The sequence below is a fragment of the Clytia hemisphaerica genome, unplaced genomic scaffold (assembly GCF_902728285.1).
Source record: "Clytia hemisphaerica strain Z4C2 unplaced genomic scaffold, Clytia hemisphaerica genome assembly, whole genome shotgun sequence".
Lineage (NCBI taxonomy): Eukaryota > Metazoa > Cnidaria > Hydrozoa > Leptothecata > Clytiidae > Clytia > Clytia hemisphaerica.
In genome coordinates, this window is record NW_027103360.1 from 40,500 (window position 1) to 57,741 (window position 17,242).

Below are 17,242 nucleotides of genomic sequence, written 5' to 3' on the forward strand. Positions count from 1 at the left end.
AAGAAGGGAGAAAAATTTCATTTAACCCCCGGTTTTTCTCTCTTTTTCTATCTATTTCCCGCGTGTTAGTATAGACACAACTTTAATTCAGGGAAATGAAGCGTTTTCATTGGTCTAAAATCATGAATGGTCACGTGACCAGAATTTTTATCCAGGGAAATGCCGTGGCGGCAATGTTTTGCTTTAGTGAGATTGACCATTTTGTTGTTTTGATTTGAGCGGGCAAAATTTCTGTACAAACCAAAATATGGCTTCGTTGGAATACCGGTTGAAACACTTGTGTATGACTGAGTCTGGGACTTCAGGTTTGAGTTGTTTATGCTTGTATGCCTTTTGATATGTTTGTTATTTGTGTAAATTTTTTTGTACTTGTCCCCATTTTGTATGTATTTTGATGAACGTGCAAAGGATTGTACGGAAGTGTGTTTATCAGAAATTATTGCAATTAATTGTTTCTCCACTGTTACTTTTTTTCTTTTATCACCTTCATTTGGATTAGGTTTTTCTTTCACAATCCAATGTTTAAATTCCCTTTTACTTTTTTTCTAAATTTCTCTCTGTTTTGGAATGATTTAAAAATTAAAATGCCAAAAAAATGGTAAATAAACATAATTAACGAAAATATTTGTCACTTTTTTCGTTTTTATCTGTTTGAGCTATTTATATATCTATACTTTTCTCATTTCACAATGACAGATATTACATATCTTCACTACTGTATAGCAAGCAAAAGGATGTGCTGCAAAACTTCTAGAAGAGGGTTTTATGAAAAAATAAAGCAGTGGTTTTCAATGAAATTAACATTTTTGAATAACTTTGAGGAATTATCTAAATTTTGAGCCATAAATGTAAAGATTTGACCAAATTCAAACTTGTCCCAGTGTATCCTAGGCTTTATTCACATTACTTATGGATGCCAGAGAATACCTTTTGGTGTAGATTACCCAAAACAATACGCCATAAAAAATCTGACGTTACAAAGATGAACTGCAATACAATGGTTTCAAAATCATACAACAAATAAAATCTGACATTTTGTTATTGAATTCGTAACCTTACACGTTTGAAAATCAGACAACTGACGTTATCAGTAATCATAAAAAAACTGATAAAACGCAGGGAACAAGGTTGACTCAAATTAATATAATAAACAACTTCTCAAAAAAAGATCCAGGGGGTGAGAAGACAACCACCTAGATCTGTGCACCATGGGTAGGCTATTTCCTAAAAATTCTAACAGACCTCATACATTGACAAATTACACACCAGGAATTTATTTTTATTTTAGCGTGTAATCAAGGCCTAATAAATTGAGGTAGTTAGGGAACGTTTTTCTTCCTATTTATTAGCTACAAGTAAATCAATAAATAATAGAAAATACCTTATTGTCTTTAGAACAGATTTCATAACTCACAAAATCAACAATGGATAGTTCAACCGATGAAAGCAAGAGACTTTCAATCAAAGTTTGGATTCTCTCATGCTTGTTTGGTATCGGCTCATGGGTTGTGATGAATGGTCTATGGGTTGAGCTACCAAACCTTGTCAATCAATTACCTGAAGGCTGGAAATTACCTTCTTACTTAACAATAATCGTGCAGATTGCTAATATTGGACCAATAAGCTACGGTTTACTCAAGAAATATTGTGTTAAACCAGAGCGGAAAGAAACTCTTGAGCATATCACAATATGCCTTATTTTGGTTTTTGGAATAATAGGTGCCATCCTGTTAGCTTGTTACTGGAAAAAAACTTCAAACATTTTTGGTGCTGAACATAGCACCTCTCTACTTTTATTAACATTTGTTATAGCTCTCGTTGACTGCACTTCATCTGTTACTTTTTTACCCTTCATGTCGTTGTTACCAGCTTTTTACATGAGTCCTTTTTATGTTGGCGAAAACATGAGTTCCCTTGTTGCTGCTATATTTGGATTAGCACAAGGTGTGGAAGTTTACAATGGTACTCTACCAAACGGACAGGGTAGAGAATTGTTGACACCAGTGAGATATTCACAAAGTACATTTTTCTTAATTCTTGGTGTATTAATGATCCTTTGTTTTGCTTCATACTTGATTCTACGCCTATTCCCTTCAATTAAACAATTGCATATCAACAGTGATGAAGTTCAAGTTTCAACACATTATGACCGGTTCCATACTTCAGTCTCTAGTGAATTCCAGGGCGATTCTTCAGATAACTACTTGGTCATTGGTGATACTGGTCATGATAGAAAGTTGATACAAGTCTGTTTTTGTTGTATGACATGGTTGAATGTCTTACAGAACGGTGTTATGGCATCTGTCGGCTCGTATGCTTATGGACCTTATGGGGAATTATCCTACCATTTTGGTAAGTTGATTTCTTTTCATTTCAAAAATCATCCTCTGTTATAGAGGTTTTTCATTTTTTGTTAAGTTACATGATTTCTGCCATTATGGAAGCAAACGTTCGATTTGCGAAAGGGATCGCCTCTGCGAATTCGAACGTTTGCTTCCATAATGGTGGAAATTACACAACTCAACAAACAATAAGAACCTCTATATGATAGTCTAGGAGCGATCTTGGCAGACACAGGCAAATAGTATATCATATGGGCTTTTATTTATTTTCTCATTATGGTCCCTCGGTACCTCAAAACTAGTGGCAAAGCTGGAGAAAAATTTCTAAGAAGCATTGAAGGGTGTCAGGTCATTTTAGCGCAGAGAACATTGAAATGTCAATTTTGAAGTACTATCAACTAGAGGTATAATTTCTAAGGTAACTATGGCTAGCTCTTGAGATGTTCCAATTTAAAATTTTGCTTATTCAGCGTTTTTCTGCGTTTTTTGATGAGTCAACAGAATTTCAAATTCAAATATCTGGAGGTTATGTATATTCATTTGATGTACTTTTTCGCCTTCAGCGTCCACTCTTGGTCCCATCGTTGCTTCGATAAGTTGTTTCCTCTTCATGTTCTTCCCAAGAAAATCAATACATTACGTCATTGGTGGATCTGTTGGTTACACTTTAGCTGTTATTTATTTACTCATAATGGCAACACTGAGCCCATACCCCTTACTGTATGACAAAACATTTGGTAAAATTCTAATCGTAAGTGTTCAGCATTATTTATTATATTTTCTCCTTCAATGATTTTCTTCCAAAAAAATATCCCATTTGGATTGATTTGCAGAAAGAATCAGAAGTGCCGCTTTAAAGTCGAATGTTTTCTTCCACGATTCCACCTTTTCTGATAAATAAATTCTTTTAAACCTCCAAGTGTGTTCAAATAATGTCAGAAGTTGTCAGAAGGGATAATTCCATGGCCCAGTTTGTGCACAATAAATAATTCTTTATTTCACCTGTTACCTTAGGTCGTAGTGTGTATGGTGGCATCGTCCCTTGTGGCTTACACCAAGTTAGCTATTGCATCTGTTATGAGAGATTTTGGTCACCAATACTTATTTTATACTGGGATTACAATGCAACTTGGTTCGTTTATTGGTGCTGTTGTTATGTTCCCAATTGTCAATTATGCCAAAGTATTCAAATCATAATGGAATTAAAATGGAAAGTTGTTTCTTCTTATTAGTAATTGTTTGTTCTTTATTTTAACTATGGTATTGGATTCTTGAAGTGTTTTGATAATGGTCCCAATCCTTTGTTAATATACCTTAAGGGAACTTATTTTGGAGGGAACTAATTTTGACAAGCGCCAAAAATCCTGAAGATTTTTAATTTTGGCGGGAACTAATTTTGGCAAATGACAGCCTAAATCTGTTCTATTTTGTCTTATTTAAAGCTTTTTTTGTGAACTCAAGAAGTTACTTAGGCTTAGTACCAAAAAATTTAATTTTGGTGAGAACTTATTTTGGCGAGTGAGCAAAATATTTAATTTTGTCTAAATTCGCCGAATTAGCCAAAATTAGTTCCTGCCAAAATAAGTTCCCTTATTGTACTCCCTTTTACATATATCCTTGTAAAATCCATTTCTAAGGCTGAAAAGGTGTATTGCCGAAGTATCCATGAAAGAAAGATGATGTATTTCTTAACTATGGCTACACACTTGTTTTTTTATAAGAACCATTAAATTTTGGCTGAGAGCCTGAGATTGATCTTAAAATTATTATTGTTCCAAAAAATAGAGCTATTGTTCTGTGGGCATAAATCTGAGGCTGGTGTTCTTATGAAATTGTTCTTTATAAATAAAAAATCGTGTGTTTGATTAAAAAATCAGATAAACGGAGAAATTGTCTTAACCTGACAAAATATTAGTCCCTAAATTTACTGATTCTTAAAAATTAATATTGAGAGAATTTTAGGGACTGTTTGAACTCATTTGTTGGCAAAGTAAAGATAACCTTATTAAAAATGAAATTCAGTCCAAAGGAAATATTTTTATTGCTGCCAAAGGAAAGCCACCAAATTTTGCAGCCTTTTTTCCACTTTGTCATTGTTGCAATAGGAATTGCTCTTTTAAACTCTTGTTAGTGTATCAGTACTTCTTGCATATTATTCTTAATTAGTGCCGTGAAGCTGTAAAAATTATCATATTGTAGATTCTTAAAACAGAAAAATTTTAATTTTGTAACCTATCTATTGCTTAATTTTTGATTTTTATCGTAACGAAGTAGAAAATTTATAATATATTGTGGAAGTGTTGTTAAATATTTTTGAATTACATTATTTTTCATAAAGCAACAATTTAAGGTGCATGTATATAATTATAGAAAATTTCTAAATATTACTAATTTGAAAATATTATTGAAAACTTGAAAAACGCAAATTCAAATTAAATGTTTGAGAATGACTTTTGAAACATCTCAGTTTTAAATGTAAATTTTAAATGTAAATTTTGATCGGTTTAAGTCAAATTTCTAAAAAACGCCAATCAAAATATTCGGAGATGTGGAGAACTTTTTCTGGGGTTTTGACAATTCAACACATCAAGATTAGTTCTAAGGTTTCACACTGTGACGTAGCTGCTGACCTTACCTATTTTGTCCAAAATTTATTAGCTACCCTCGAGCTAAAGAACCGAATCGGAATCCAATTTTGTAATACTAACTACTCGTTTACCTTTTCTTTTAGAGTATAGAAAAATTCACAAAAAAATATACAACAGAAAAGCAAACTTTTGAAAACTACATTTCAATAATGGGCGTTGAATTAATGGATGGAAGAAGAAGAACGTTTTTCGGTAAGAAGATACTCATTTTCAAGATCATGAGAAGTATTAGATCATGTTCGCACGTGGCGGTTCCGTTTCGCTCCGAAACGAAATGAAGCCATTCTATTGGTTACATTCAAGTGTTGCGTCACTTCTAACCAATAGAATAGCTTCATCCCGTTTCGGAGCGAAACGGAACCGTCACGTGCGAACATGGTCTTAGAAAAAAATTCTTTTATGTCTTTTGCACGGAGTTTAAGGCCACCGCCATGTCAGGAAAATCTCCAGCACAAATAGGAGAATCGCATGGGTCGCGTCGATCCTAACTGACGTAACGTACTTATGTAACATACTTATAAAGGTAACGTATCTATAAAGACCATGCTCAAGGATCATGGGGCTTCGGTGAGCCGTCTAAAGTAATTAGTTCTTTCGCATTTTTCACCTTCTAAACACCAAAGAACTAAATAAGTTGGAATTTACAGGTAAAAATGCTCTGAAATCCTTATGTTCAGTTGCCAAATTTCAGAATGGTAATATACCAAAGGATGGTACTGAAATCTCAAACATATGTGTAACGAGTCCAACAAGTAGCAAAGGTTGTCTTTTCAAAACCGAGTTGTTTTGTTTTCTAAACATGGCGGATCATCTTGAAAGCCTTCGAAACTTCCATTTGCATCCATATTTGATTAAATAGTGTCTTTTTCCAATGCATCTTTATTCTAGGCTGCAAGCATCCCCTCTGATATGTTTTGATATAGGGGATGCGTATCGTATATGATATTCCCGTCCGAGGGTTACACCCTATTTCAATTTTCAAAAGGTTCAGAAATGATTGTATTAACTTCTAGCAATTCAAACTTTCAATCAAACTTTATAGTGAAACTTAAAGATCTCTTAAAACTTACTAATCAAGCTTACATGAATATAAGTAAGGAAGTATTTAACGGCCTTGAAATTAACAAGCAAAAAATTAACACGAATTTTATTGCTTTTTCAAAAACACCAGCGGCTAGTTTCAATTAAAGGGGTTTTAATGAACACGAAATTTCTCAATTCGTGTCAATTACACGTCTCCTAATATAAGGTAATCAAATTTCTAATGCTCAAAGACACAAAAAGATAGGGTAACTCTCGGACGGGAACTTTATAGACGATACGCATCCTCTATATCAAAACATATCAGAGGGAATATCTGTAGCCAATCTTTATCCAGAAAAAGAATTTACGTGTTGAATGACAAATTTTGATTTCCATTCTCAAACTGATCAAGAAAAATCTCTTATCATCTCTTATCATCTTCTTTTAGGTCACGTGATATGCGGAATTTTTTGGACAATTATGATGATGAATTAGAATTACAAAATGATAACTGAAACGAATCGTGTTGGTTGGTTATTGTGAGAGAGTTCCATTAATCCAAGGTTAGTTCCCTTTATAATTCTGCTTTTGCACTGATAAACATTTGCTATGATTGGCTTTTCCAGAAAATGTTCGTACATAGGGGTTGGAGGATATAGTGTCTATATAAATAAATAAATTTGCCTTGTCCGGGGGATAAACTTGCTCTGTTTGAGGGTAATTTTGATTGCCCATGGGGTCAACTAATGCTTGTCCGGGGGGGGGGGTGTCAAAAGTCACAATGTCCGGGGGGTAAATTTCCAAAAAACGTTATATCCTCCATCCCCCATGTTCAAATTTTCTCTGGAAAAGCCCATTTTCTATAATCTCTAAAAGTTATTTATCATTCCTAAACCTAATAAACTTCAAATGGGGTTAGGGTGGAATACATCAAATTAGATTTTGAGCTTTAGATTATTTCCAAATATGGTCTTAATGAGTTTTTTTTGACCAAGGACATCAGACAGATTTGAGCCACATTATATTTCTCCTTATCTTTTAGAATGATGAGGTTTATTATGCACATTATTTTTTATAAGAACCAGTAATTTTTTGAAGGTCAGTCTTGATCTAGGCTTCTGCTCATCCTCTACCGAAAAAAAGTTTTATATCTGCTGTATAGGAAGTACTCTAAATTGATTGATCCTCCTGAATATTTTCAATGTGAAGTTCAAACACAGAATCGTTTTTCATTTTATTTGAATAAAATTCAAAACATATACTTAGATGTTTCGGTGTCATCTATAGTATAAGTATATCTATAGAGGTCCGCGATTCAGACTAGTCTTGATCGTCCTTATTTTATACAAAATTTTCATGTTCTTTATAATATGGTTAAGATGGAAAGGCTAAAATCAGGACTTTCTTCTTAGCAATTTCTGAATCAGTCTGCTATATAGTTCTTAGATCTCGGTTGGATTTGACTTTCTTTTTATATGAGGATAGTTCTTATAAAAAACACACATGTACAGTTTATTAGCCGTTATTTATTTTCTCTGGGGATTAAGACTGTAACAAAGTTTGGGTCAAAGTTTGTTCCCTTTAAAAATACTGTGACTATGTCATAATATCACAAATGAAACAGCCCTGTGGCATATTAAGAAGGTACAGTACACTGTCTCTGGATAAAAATCAGAACAGAATCGTACTCTTTTTTTTCGCGTTATGGTACAATGCAACATGCTCCAACCCACCAATCTAAAATGCTTTCTCGTGTCTCCCATTTTTCTTTCTACCAATAAAAGTCCCAGGGACAAAAACAGCATGTCTTTTAGGTATGTCCCTCACTTTTTGTCCCATGAAACAGAAAAAGATACCATGGGACACGCACTTATTCTTTGTGTTGGTGAGATGGAGCAGGTAGCATTGCACCAACGCGAAAAAAACTTCTCGTATCCCCAAGTCTTTAGAAATCTATAAAGTCATTTAAGTACCAAGTTTGGAATAATCATTAAAATCACTCACGCTCGTTCGCTTATTTCTCATCTTCCATTTTTGCTATCCTATGAACACTAGATTTCATGAATCTCAATAAACTGGGTATTTTTTGGATGGTCAGGACAACATTCTTTGAGCCATATAGATTGCGGGTTATTCCAGAAAAAAATTGTACCCTCTATTTTGAGGAGGTCATTTTTTAAAAAGGCGACCCGCTGAATTTTTTTCCAATTTTTTATTCAGGAACCCCTTGGATTTTTTTCTCCCATTTTTTGGACCACCCTGGATTTTCGACCTCGTTATACTGACCAGCCTGGCTTTTGAACCCGATGTTACTGACTGCCCTGGATTTTTTCATTCAAAAAACTAGACTACCCTGAACGTCATACCACCTCCTCAACATAGGAGGTACAGACTATTTCTGGAATAGCCCATTACAGGATTTGAAGAAAAAAAATTCAAATCATTTTTTCATGAGGACCGTGATATTACTAATCTAGTCTTCGCGTTTTTCATGTTTTGAATTGTCCAAATTCCAAAGATGTCATTCGACGCATAAAGAATTTATTGGGTGTTTTCTTTTTAAACAAAGGGTGCCACGCCCAAATATTCAGAGAAAGTGAGGAGAAATACAAATCGAACAATGGATCGTCAACATACCTTTGAGTTTATTCATTTATCCATTAAACGCCACTGGCGTCATATGAGATGAGATCACCGAATTTCACCTACCTGTACCGGTACACGAACAGCCTTCGGATGTTCTTAACTTTTTTTCTATTTTAAAGCCTTAAAATGTTCCTAACATGTTCTTATTTTCAATTTTTTGTAAGTATTTTTGTCCATTTTCTTCAGAAACTGTGTGTTTTAAATATGTTCTTAACTTGTTCTCAATATTTTGGCCACTGAAGCATTCTGTTCTTATAAAACAGGTCTTGACCATGCCGCCCTACTAAGTCCAGATTCTCATTTTTTCTTTAAGTTTGGGGGGTACGAACTTTTAAAATCCAAGAGTATTTTTATTAAGTTACGAAGTGATGGCATTTAATAGTTTAACTTGCATAAATCATCGATGTCTAAATGTCATTAAGCGTACGTGACATTGAGTTTAAAGCCCGAAGGACTAGATTAGAATCTCTAACCTTTCCCAGGCAAGAAAAAGTGAAGCCATTTATTTCCCATCCAAAACCCGCCTAGAACGCGCAGTAATCATGACGACGGATTGTATCTAGCGGTTTTTTTGTTTTTGAGGACTGCATCTTTTGAGATCTAGCGATAGATTTTATTTTCAATCCGGCGTTGTGAAAACAACGCGCGGGCGTTCTGGAAATAAGTGGTTTCATTTCCCATCCAGGAGTCTCGAGTCTAGCCCTTCTGGCTTGGAAGTCAATGGATGTGGGATTTTTGGCAAGTTATAAAATGGACTTGTTACAGAAATATCAACTTTGAAGCATACAAGCCTTGCGGCGAATCATTGAACAGTAGCTTTAATGTAACCAGCGATTAAATTAAGTCATACTCTAAGTCCCAAAGATTGATCATCCATGAAAAAAGAAAAAAGCTCTTGTTATATTATGTTGAGCTTTACGAGACACTTTTTAAGATCTTTTTGGATTTTGGTTTTGGAAAAAAAAAGAGTCATAATTGAAAATAAAGCTGTGTCCACACCACAATCTGCTTTCTCTTTTAAAGATTCATTCTGAACTAAAAGCGTGACATGAAAATAGTTCAGCTTTAAATTGTCAGTTTTTGAAAGTCTTTGTAGTTTACCAATATTGACAAATTAACTCTATTGGCTTCCAGAAAATTATCTTTCATTGTTAAATCTGATGAATACTCGACGCTTTTTTTATAAGAACTATTAAAAACAAACTTTCAGCCTTTAGCCTGGAATGTCTAGAGCCTGAAGCTAAGTCAAGGATAAAGTATTTGAATTATGATCTCAAACAAGATCAATCGCAATGGGAAGTAAGGACGAATTAGAACAACAACTTTAAAGCCAAATTGCAAGAAATGAGATAATAGGCCTCCGTATAAGGTATTGCCAATCCATTGTTTATGGTTTTCTATTCTAAGTTTTATTTTTCAAACCAATAATTTTTTGTGTTTTTTTGTTGAAGATGGCTAACTTGGTAAGTCTGATAGACTCATATGCACGTTTTTTTATAAGAACAAACTTTATAAGAACAAAAGGCTTCGATGACTAAAATGATAAGAACATTTTAGGGCATTGAGTACTCAAAAACAACGAAATTCTTGAGAAAATGGATTAAAATACTCATAAAATGAGGAAAATAAGAACATGTTAAGAATATTTTTAGGCTTAAAACTAAAAAAATTAAGAACATCCAAAGGCTTCAAAAAATTTTGGATTTTCTTATAAAAAAACGTGTAGTGCTTTTAAGAAAGTACTTTAAGAAAATTATTAAGTCTTGTGAAACACGTTATGTTGCTTGTAAACATTCCATTAATCGAGTGACGTTTGAGCCATTAAACATTTCACGTTAAATCGAGCGACTTATAAGGGAAAAGATCACATCGTTCGTTTGTGAGGGTGTTGTCTCAAAAGAGAGGAGAGAGAAAGGTTTTCATATCAAACCTTATGAAGCCAAACAAACTTTGAGATATGTTTTTGTTTGTCTGTCCTGCTTCCTGCTATATAGCTTCTATCAAAACATTTAATAAAATCCTAAAGTCAAACAAACGCTACGCCTCTTTTTTTCGTATTGTGAGAGTAGAATACTAACAACAAAGGGTACAATAGGAGAAGCGTCTATGAACCGTCTCAAGACAAACACTCCATATAAATAGTGTAGACGGTTAGAGATAAATTCATCACTTCATAGCAAATCATCTCTTGAAGCAGATCATTTCAATATCTCTCTACTTCACAACTTTTTTTGATCAACCATGGCCAACCGACCTAAAGGATACGGATTTACTGCTGAGCAAGCTAATAAGAAAGCCAAGAAATTCGATGCTGACCAGGCTAATGAGGCTTTGGACTGGATCAAACAAGTTGTTGGAGATTTCAGTTGCGAGCCAGTACCTAAGGAGAAAGGAGAATCGAAATTTGTTGAACCGTTGAAAGATGGAATCGTCCTTTGCAAATTGATGAACAAGATCAAACCAGGAAGTATCTCAAAAATCAACGAAAGCAAGATGGCTTTCAAACAGATGGAGAATATCAGTAAATTCTTAGCTGAATGTGAAGCCTTGGGTATGAGCAAAATTGATCTTTTCCAAACAGTCGATTTATACGAGGCCCAAAACGTACCACAAGTTGTCAACGGTATTTACGCTGTTGCACGAAAAGCACGCGTCAATGGCTTCACTGGGCCATCACTCGGCCCCGATGAGGCCACTGAGAACAAACGTGAATTTTCAGAAGAGCAATTGAGATCTGGAGAAGGTGTGATCGGCCTCCAAGCTGGATCAAACAAAGGAGCTTCACAAGCTGGACAAAACTTCGGCAAAACCAGGGCTATTATTGATTAAAAAGTCTCTACAGAACTTTCACTTGACAGACTGTTAAAAACGCCAGAGGGAGAAGATTTTCAGCGCTTCCTTTCGAAGGGCATGGATCTCACTTTCTCCGCTGCTAAATAACTCTCGATCCAAACTGTATTATACAAATATTTAAAATTTGTAAAAAGTGACCTTTTTTTTGTACAGATATCACGTTCCTAACTATATGTAGTTTTTTTATCAAAATAAATTATATTCTAAATGAAGTTTAATTTTTTTTTTCTCGCGCTAGAAATATGACTAAGATTTTCAAAAGAAAAAAATGTCTTTTTCAATGTTAAGTCAAGAATTTATACGGCTGATACATGACGGAGTAGTCCATGTATATTGTAGAAAAAACAGCTCTTTGTGGCGTTTTAATTGGTCAGATTTTGTTAAAAATTCCAAGTCTTAACACCTCACCACTTGATTTAAAAGACATAAACAGAATGCTTTTAGAAAGATTATAAAAATACCCCTTTCTAATGGTACCAAAACCGTTGTCTAACTCTCAAGTTACAAGCTTTCATTTCAGTTTGAAATTTTAGATTTCAAAAAAAACTATTCAACAAAATTTTCACATTTTCAAAACATTTAGCGCAACGGTTAATTATGAAATACACACACTATTTTTAGTACCAATATGATTGGCTATCCTCGCGTGATTTTTAAACTTAAGATTTCCTTAAATGTTCTTAATAAGGCTCCCAGCTGGCACACAACGTTCTTTCAACGTCAATTTAATGTTCACAACGTCCATTTAACGTTAGATGAACGTTGAAACAACGTTGTGGGTCAGCTGGGTTATATCACTCATTCCTACTTTTTGGGAGAGAGCGACTCGATAAAAACAAGTGAACAATAAGGCAAAAAAATAAAAATGGCCAAAGCTTTCTCCAAAAGGTTACCGTCTCTTAAGAAATAACGTATGAATCAACATGACCAAAAACGTTCTATTTCCCAATGAAAGAACGTTTTCTAAATCCGACATAATAACTAACCGACGTCGCTTTTGCCACTATTGCCGGCATCGTTACCACTATTCTATACAAGCGGAATGATTAGATACTTTAAACATTCGGTAATGACTTTTCATTGTGAGTGCATTTCATTCGGCAAAGGAAGATTTATCGCTTTTCATTTTTCGTTTTCCATGAAAGAGGAAAGCATCTATCTTCCTTACGAGATTAGAAAGTCTGTTTCTATTTTCGTATCTTGATTAATGTTCAAAAGTTTTTCTCTTTCCTCGAGACATACTTCCTCGGTAAGATCCTGGAAACGGTTATATAGGGTATACTTTAGACGATGTTCTCGTCCGTTACATTGATAGTAAGTAAAGGCAGGAAAATATGGCGGTATGGCGTTATGGCGGTATACGGGAGAAAGTCGGCGGGAGAGCTTCGAAGACTGTCAAACTCTACTCTTTTCGGCGAAAAACCCGTTTGCGAATTTTCTTCGGCTTTGGGCTTATTTCTTAGATAGTGATTTGTCTTAGACTATAGCATAGTACTTATAGCTTTGTAAATGTGAAAATAATTTTCAGCTACCACTCTAATAAGCGTCCCCCAACCAAATTCTTATTCCAAAACTCCTCTTTAAAGGTTTTGTTTTTTAAATAAGAGTGATATCGTTTGCTTACTCATCAATTTTAATTCACTAGCTTTTTCACATTGGATTGACACGGATGTGGAGCAAGATTGGTCAGAAAGAGGAAAAGAAAAATATTTTTTTGCTTACATAAGCATAATATAACAATAGGCATACACTGTCCTGATATGAAATATGTGTCTGGTATGAAACGGGAACACTTATGTAAAAACAAAACCTTAAATACATTTTCGGGAGTGAATTTGAACGCTCCTTTATTTCGTGTATTTATCTTCATTCCTCAAAATATTACCAGATGGGCTGTGATTGTAGAAATAATAGGAGAGCTTCACCTCTCACAAATATCTTTCCAACGAGGTTAAAATCGCAATCTAGTTCTATCATAGTATAAGAATGTTCATTCATCATTGTATATGGAATGTTGACGGCATTGTTTTTGTCAGCTAAATTGATGTTCTGTGTCTGTGTCGTCGCACGTTATAAGAACTACAATAATAGTAGACCTAATTTTTTGGATAAAAGTTTCGTACTTTTTCTTTTTTTGGTGACAGCGGCTCTTTCATAGCTGAAAATTTCCAGTTTTTGGTTCCTATTGACATTATGAGCTAGATTATATAGATTCTTTTGGTATTTTGATAAAAATGACACTATCTAGCCTATATTGTCTTTGTAAGCACTTTTGAAAAAAAGCAAACTTTGAACGACCATTGTAGTTGTAAATCTAAAGCTCATTATGTGAAACTTCCCGAGTATGATATTGTAAGATTCCTCTACTTATTCCAGAAATAATTTTACCAAAATATGATGAAGGCATTTTGTTCCAATACTTTTTTGTTGAGATATTCTGTTCTTCTTGATGGATCTATATTCACTCTCTTTACTTCATTGAGTGATTTATTTCCAATGGGCTCTTTCGGAAAATAACCGTGCATGGGGGGTTGGAGGATATAGTGTCCGGGGGTAGTGAAAAATCTACAAATTTGCCTTGTACTCTGTTTGAGAGTAATTTTGAATATCCGGGGGATCAACTGATGTTTGTCCGGGGATTTTAGACCTGCTGTCCGGAGGGTCAAAAGTCATGATGTTCGGGGGGTAAATTTCAAAAATATTTTCTGGAAAAGCCCAATGCATTCATTTTATTACGTTAATAAAACGGTGGCATAACTTTTACCATTAAAACTAACACTGAACCATTGTCAGAAACTGGTTACACAGCAGAAATCAAGTTCTGCTCATTCCAGCCGCGGCTTACTTTCTATGGTTCTATTTATATCCTTTTCCGACTATTAGACTTTTCACCATGTCCCTTTAAGGAGGACATGCAAAAGTCATTTCATAATGCTCACAAACACAAACTAATTAAAAGCTTTAAACGCCTTTGTTTTTCCCTTTTTTGCGGAAAAACTGCGAACTTTTATTGCTTCCAAACGTTTGGGAAGTGCCTCCTCTTCTCCATCCTATTGTTTTTCAGTTTTTCAATTTTCAGTTGTTTCAATTTACTATTTTCAAAAAGCATGGTTTGATTTTCTAACAACGATGGATTGTTCGCTTGTATAACAACAGAATATACTAATTCTTCGGACGGAGGATCGAGACAAAAATACCATTAGATGCTAGAAATTTCCAACATGTTTCGGCCAGAGCCTTTTTCAAGGTATCTTACTATATAGGGTTATATCAGTAAGATATATACTAATTAACAAGGTATATACTAATATTAATAAATACTATCGAGTTTAAAACCAAGAAAGGGCTAGAGTTGAAACTCTTGGATGGGAAATAAAGCTAATTTTTTTCCAATCTAAAACGCGTGGCCCGCGTGGTTTTTTACTCAAACGCCGGATTGAAAATAAAATCCATCACCAGATTTTGAAAAATAGGCAGCGTGAAAAAAAAGATTCTAGATTCAATCCGTCATTCTAAAAATCGGCGTAAAAACTTCGGAAAGTTAGACGGATAGACATACAGAAAAATATACGGGTTGAATATAGTATTAAGTGAAGCGCAACATACAATACACGGTTTTTTATATGTACAAACTATATGAGACTGCGATGGCCGAAGTATTAAGAAACAACCCTGTGCCACAGACCCGCTCTGACCCCAGCCCCACTGGAAAGTTTGGCAGATATTTCGTCCCCGTTGTGAAAATACCCTTGAATTTCAGCCCTACTGGGAAATTGACTTTGATTTCATCCCCATTCGAAATTCAATGAATTTTTTAACCTTGAAACAATAGAATTTCTATCCCCATTTGGGTTTCAATAGGACTTTTTATCCCCACTGAGGAAAAAAAGTTCCCACGGGGCTGTGAGACAGAGGTGTTGAAAGCAAATTAGGTACTTTTGAGAAGAGCAAGTGTTTGGAACATTTTTAGGCTTATACCCAGGACACAGTTACTTATCCCGGGCAAATAAAATCTTTGATCGGAGTTTTATGAAAATAATACCCTAAAAGCCTTAAAAACTCTGATCAAAGATAGAAGATATAGTTGAGTCAAGGATTTATAAAGGTTATATATTATGTTAAGGTGTTTTAGAGGCTTTCTTTTCGAGTTTTTTCAATGGAAATGACCTTTTGGTTAGTTTGTGACAAGTTGCCACAAGCCCAGGGTCAATGAGGCATGGGTGGACTGATTGGTTTTAAAGTCTTTCTCAATATAATCTGCAGCGGGGACAAAAAAATATTATAACTTTTGATAGAATTCGAATGAGAAATTTTATCGGCGATCCAAAAAATATCTGCGATCTGCAGAAAAAGTGCATTTTTAGGTCACCGATAAACCAGTTATCAGACATTTGCTCGTACAATATGGAAATATTTCACTCGTTCCAGATTTTCCGTATATTTTCCTCGCCTAAAGGCTCGGGAAATATTGTACGGAAAAATTTCTGAACCCATAAAATATTTCTCATATTATACTCGCAACTGTCCGATAACTATTACGTATTGTACTTGTTAAAAAGAGTTTAATATAATAGTTGTGCCCAGGGTCAATGACTCATGATATTGGGTGTGGGTGGACCGGTTGAAATAGCTTGACATCCTTTAGTTGTTTTTGTTTTTTAAACGACACCCATGTCTCCAATACACACATTGTACAAACAACTTTGCAATTAATTAGCGATATCATTAATGGGTAATTAAATGCTTTGATAACATTCCATTTACTAGTAATAAAGTAGAACCTTTCTATCTCCAAATTCTTCTCTTTATCTGCACTATCTCTCATTTAACGGCAGGCTATGTGAGGTCCACGGGGCATTGGGTATGAAGTTCTCAAACATGGCATCATTCTGTCCCTGTAAAAGGGGTGAACACGTCTTTTTACGAAAACATCCACAATTTCTAAAGCTTTCGTATGTTTTTAACCTTTTGAGTATTACCTTAGAGCCCACGAAGCCTTAAAATGTTCTAAACTTGTTCTTACTCTTAGGTTCCAAATAAAAGCCCCCCCCCCCGCTTGTTAATTTTTCGAAAATTTTCCAACCCCCTCGGACCTTACTGGGGTCCCCCCCCCCCCCCCGTTTATTAATTTTTAAGAATTTTCAGCTTTCAAAGAGAAGGTTCCTTATTCTGCTCAAAATAGCCTGATTTTAGCCTATAATTACCTTATTTTTGGATTTTCGCAAGTACAATTCCCAACCCCCCCCCTGGCTATTAGGCCCCCCCGTTATCATAATTTAGAAAATTTTCTAACCCCCCTGTTTATTCCACCCCCCCCCCCCTTTTATTTGGAACCTAGGAGTGATAGTTTGGCCATCGAAGCCAAAAAACACTTGTTTGATAGTGTGATATTGTAAGCCTTTTTCTCGGCAAGTGCTATTCAATAAGGTTTTCAACGGTTTTTACTATCGTTGACCCAAGAAAAATGTGTTGGACAAGTGAGTACACTCCCTTCTGTAAACGGGACATGTAAGCTATTACACGTTTTTTCTTATAAGAACAAAATACATAAGAACATAGGCTTCGATGGCCAAAATATTAAGAACAAGTTAAGAACATTTTAAGGCTTTGTGGACTTAAAACACCATATTTCTTAGAACATGGTCAAAAATACCCACAAAATGGCGAAAATAAGAACATGTTATGAAAATTTTTAGGCTTGAAAGTAAAAACGTTAAGAACATCCGAAAG

The 17,242-nt window shown here is 34.8% G+C and overlaps 2 protein-coding genes across 2 annotated transcripts; both read left to right on the forward strand.

The window, feature by feature from the left end:
• The first annotated feature begins 655 nt into the window (after nucleotides 1–655).
• On the forward strand, nucleotides 656–3,806 carry LOC136822789 (riboflavin transporter 2-like). The gene is made up of 3 exons (XM_067079081.1): nucleotides 656–2,352; nucleotides 2,906–3,093; nucleotides 3,357–3,806. The coding sequence occupies exons 1-3, from the start codon at nucleotides 1,425–1,427 to the stop codon at nucleotides 3,537–3,539; spliced, it is 1,299 nt and encodes a 432-aa protein (XP_066935182.1). The 5' UTR covers nucleotides 656–1,424; the 3' UTR covers nucleotides 3,540–3,806.
• Nucleotides 3,807–10,808: 7,002 nt separating this feature from the next.
• Nucleotides 10,809–11,724, forward strand: LOC136822726 (myophilin-like). The gene has a single exon (XM_067079008.1). It carries the CDS (start codon nucleotides 10,901–10,903, stop codon nucleotides 11,486–11,488), a length of 588 nt encoding a protein of 195 aa, XP_066935109.1. The 5' UTR covers nucleotides 10,809–10,900; the 3' UTR covers nucleotides 11,489–11,724.
• Nucleotides 11,725–17,242: the final 5,518 nt, after the last annotated feature.

Excerpts from the sequence above, each read along its gene's own strand:
- LOC136822789 (XM_067079081.1), top strand. The coding sequence starts at position 1,425 with ATGGATAGTTCAACCGATGAAAGCAAGAGACTTTCAATCAAAGTTTGG. Across the intron at positions 2,353-2,905 it reads GGAATTATCCTACCATTTTG|CGTCCACTCTTGGTCCCATC; the intron begins GTAAGTTGATTT and ends TTTCGCCTTCAG. Across the intron at positions 3,094-3,356 it reads CATTTGGTAAAATTCTAATC|GTCGTAGTGTGTATGGTGGC; the intron begins GTAAGTGTTCAG and ends CTGTTACCTTAG.
- LOC136822726 (XM_067079008.1), top strand. The coding sequence starts at position 10,901 with ATGGCCAACCGACCTAAAGGATACGGATTTACTGCTGAGCAAGCTAAT.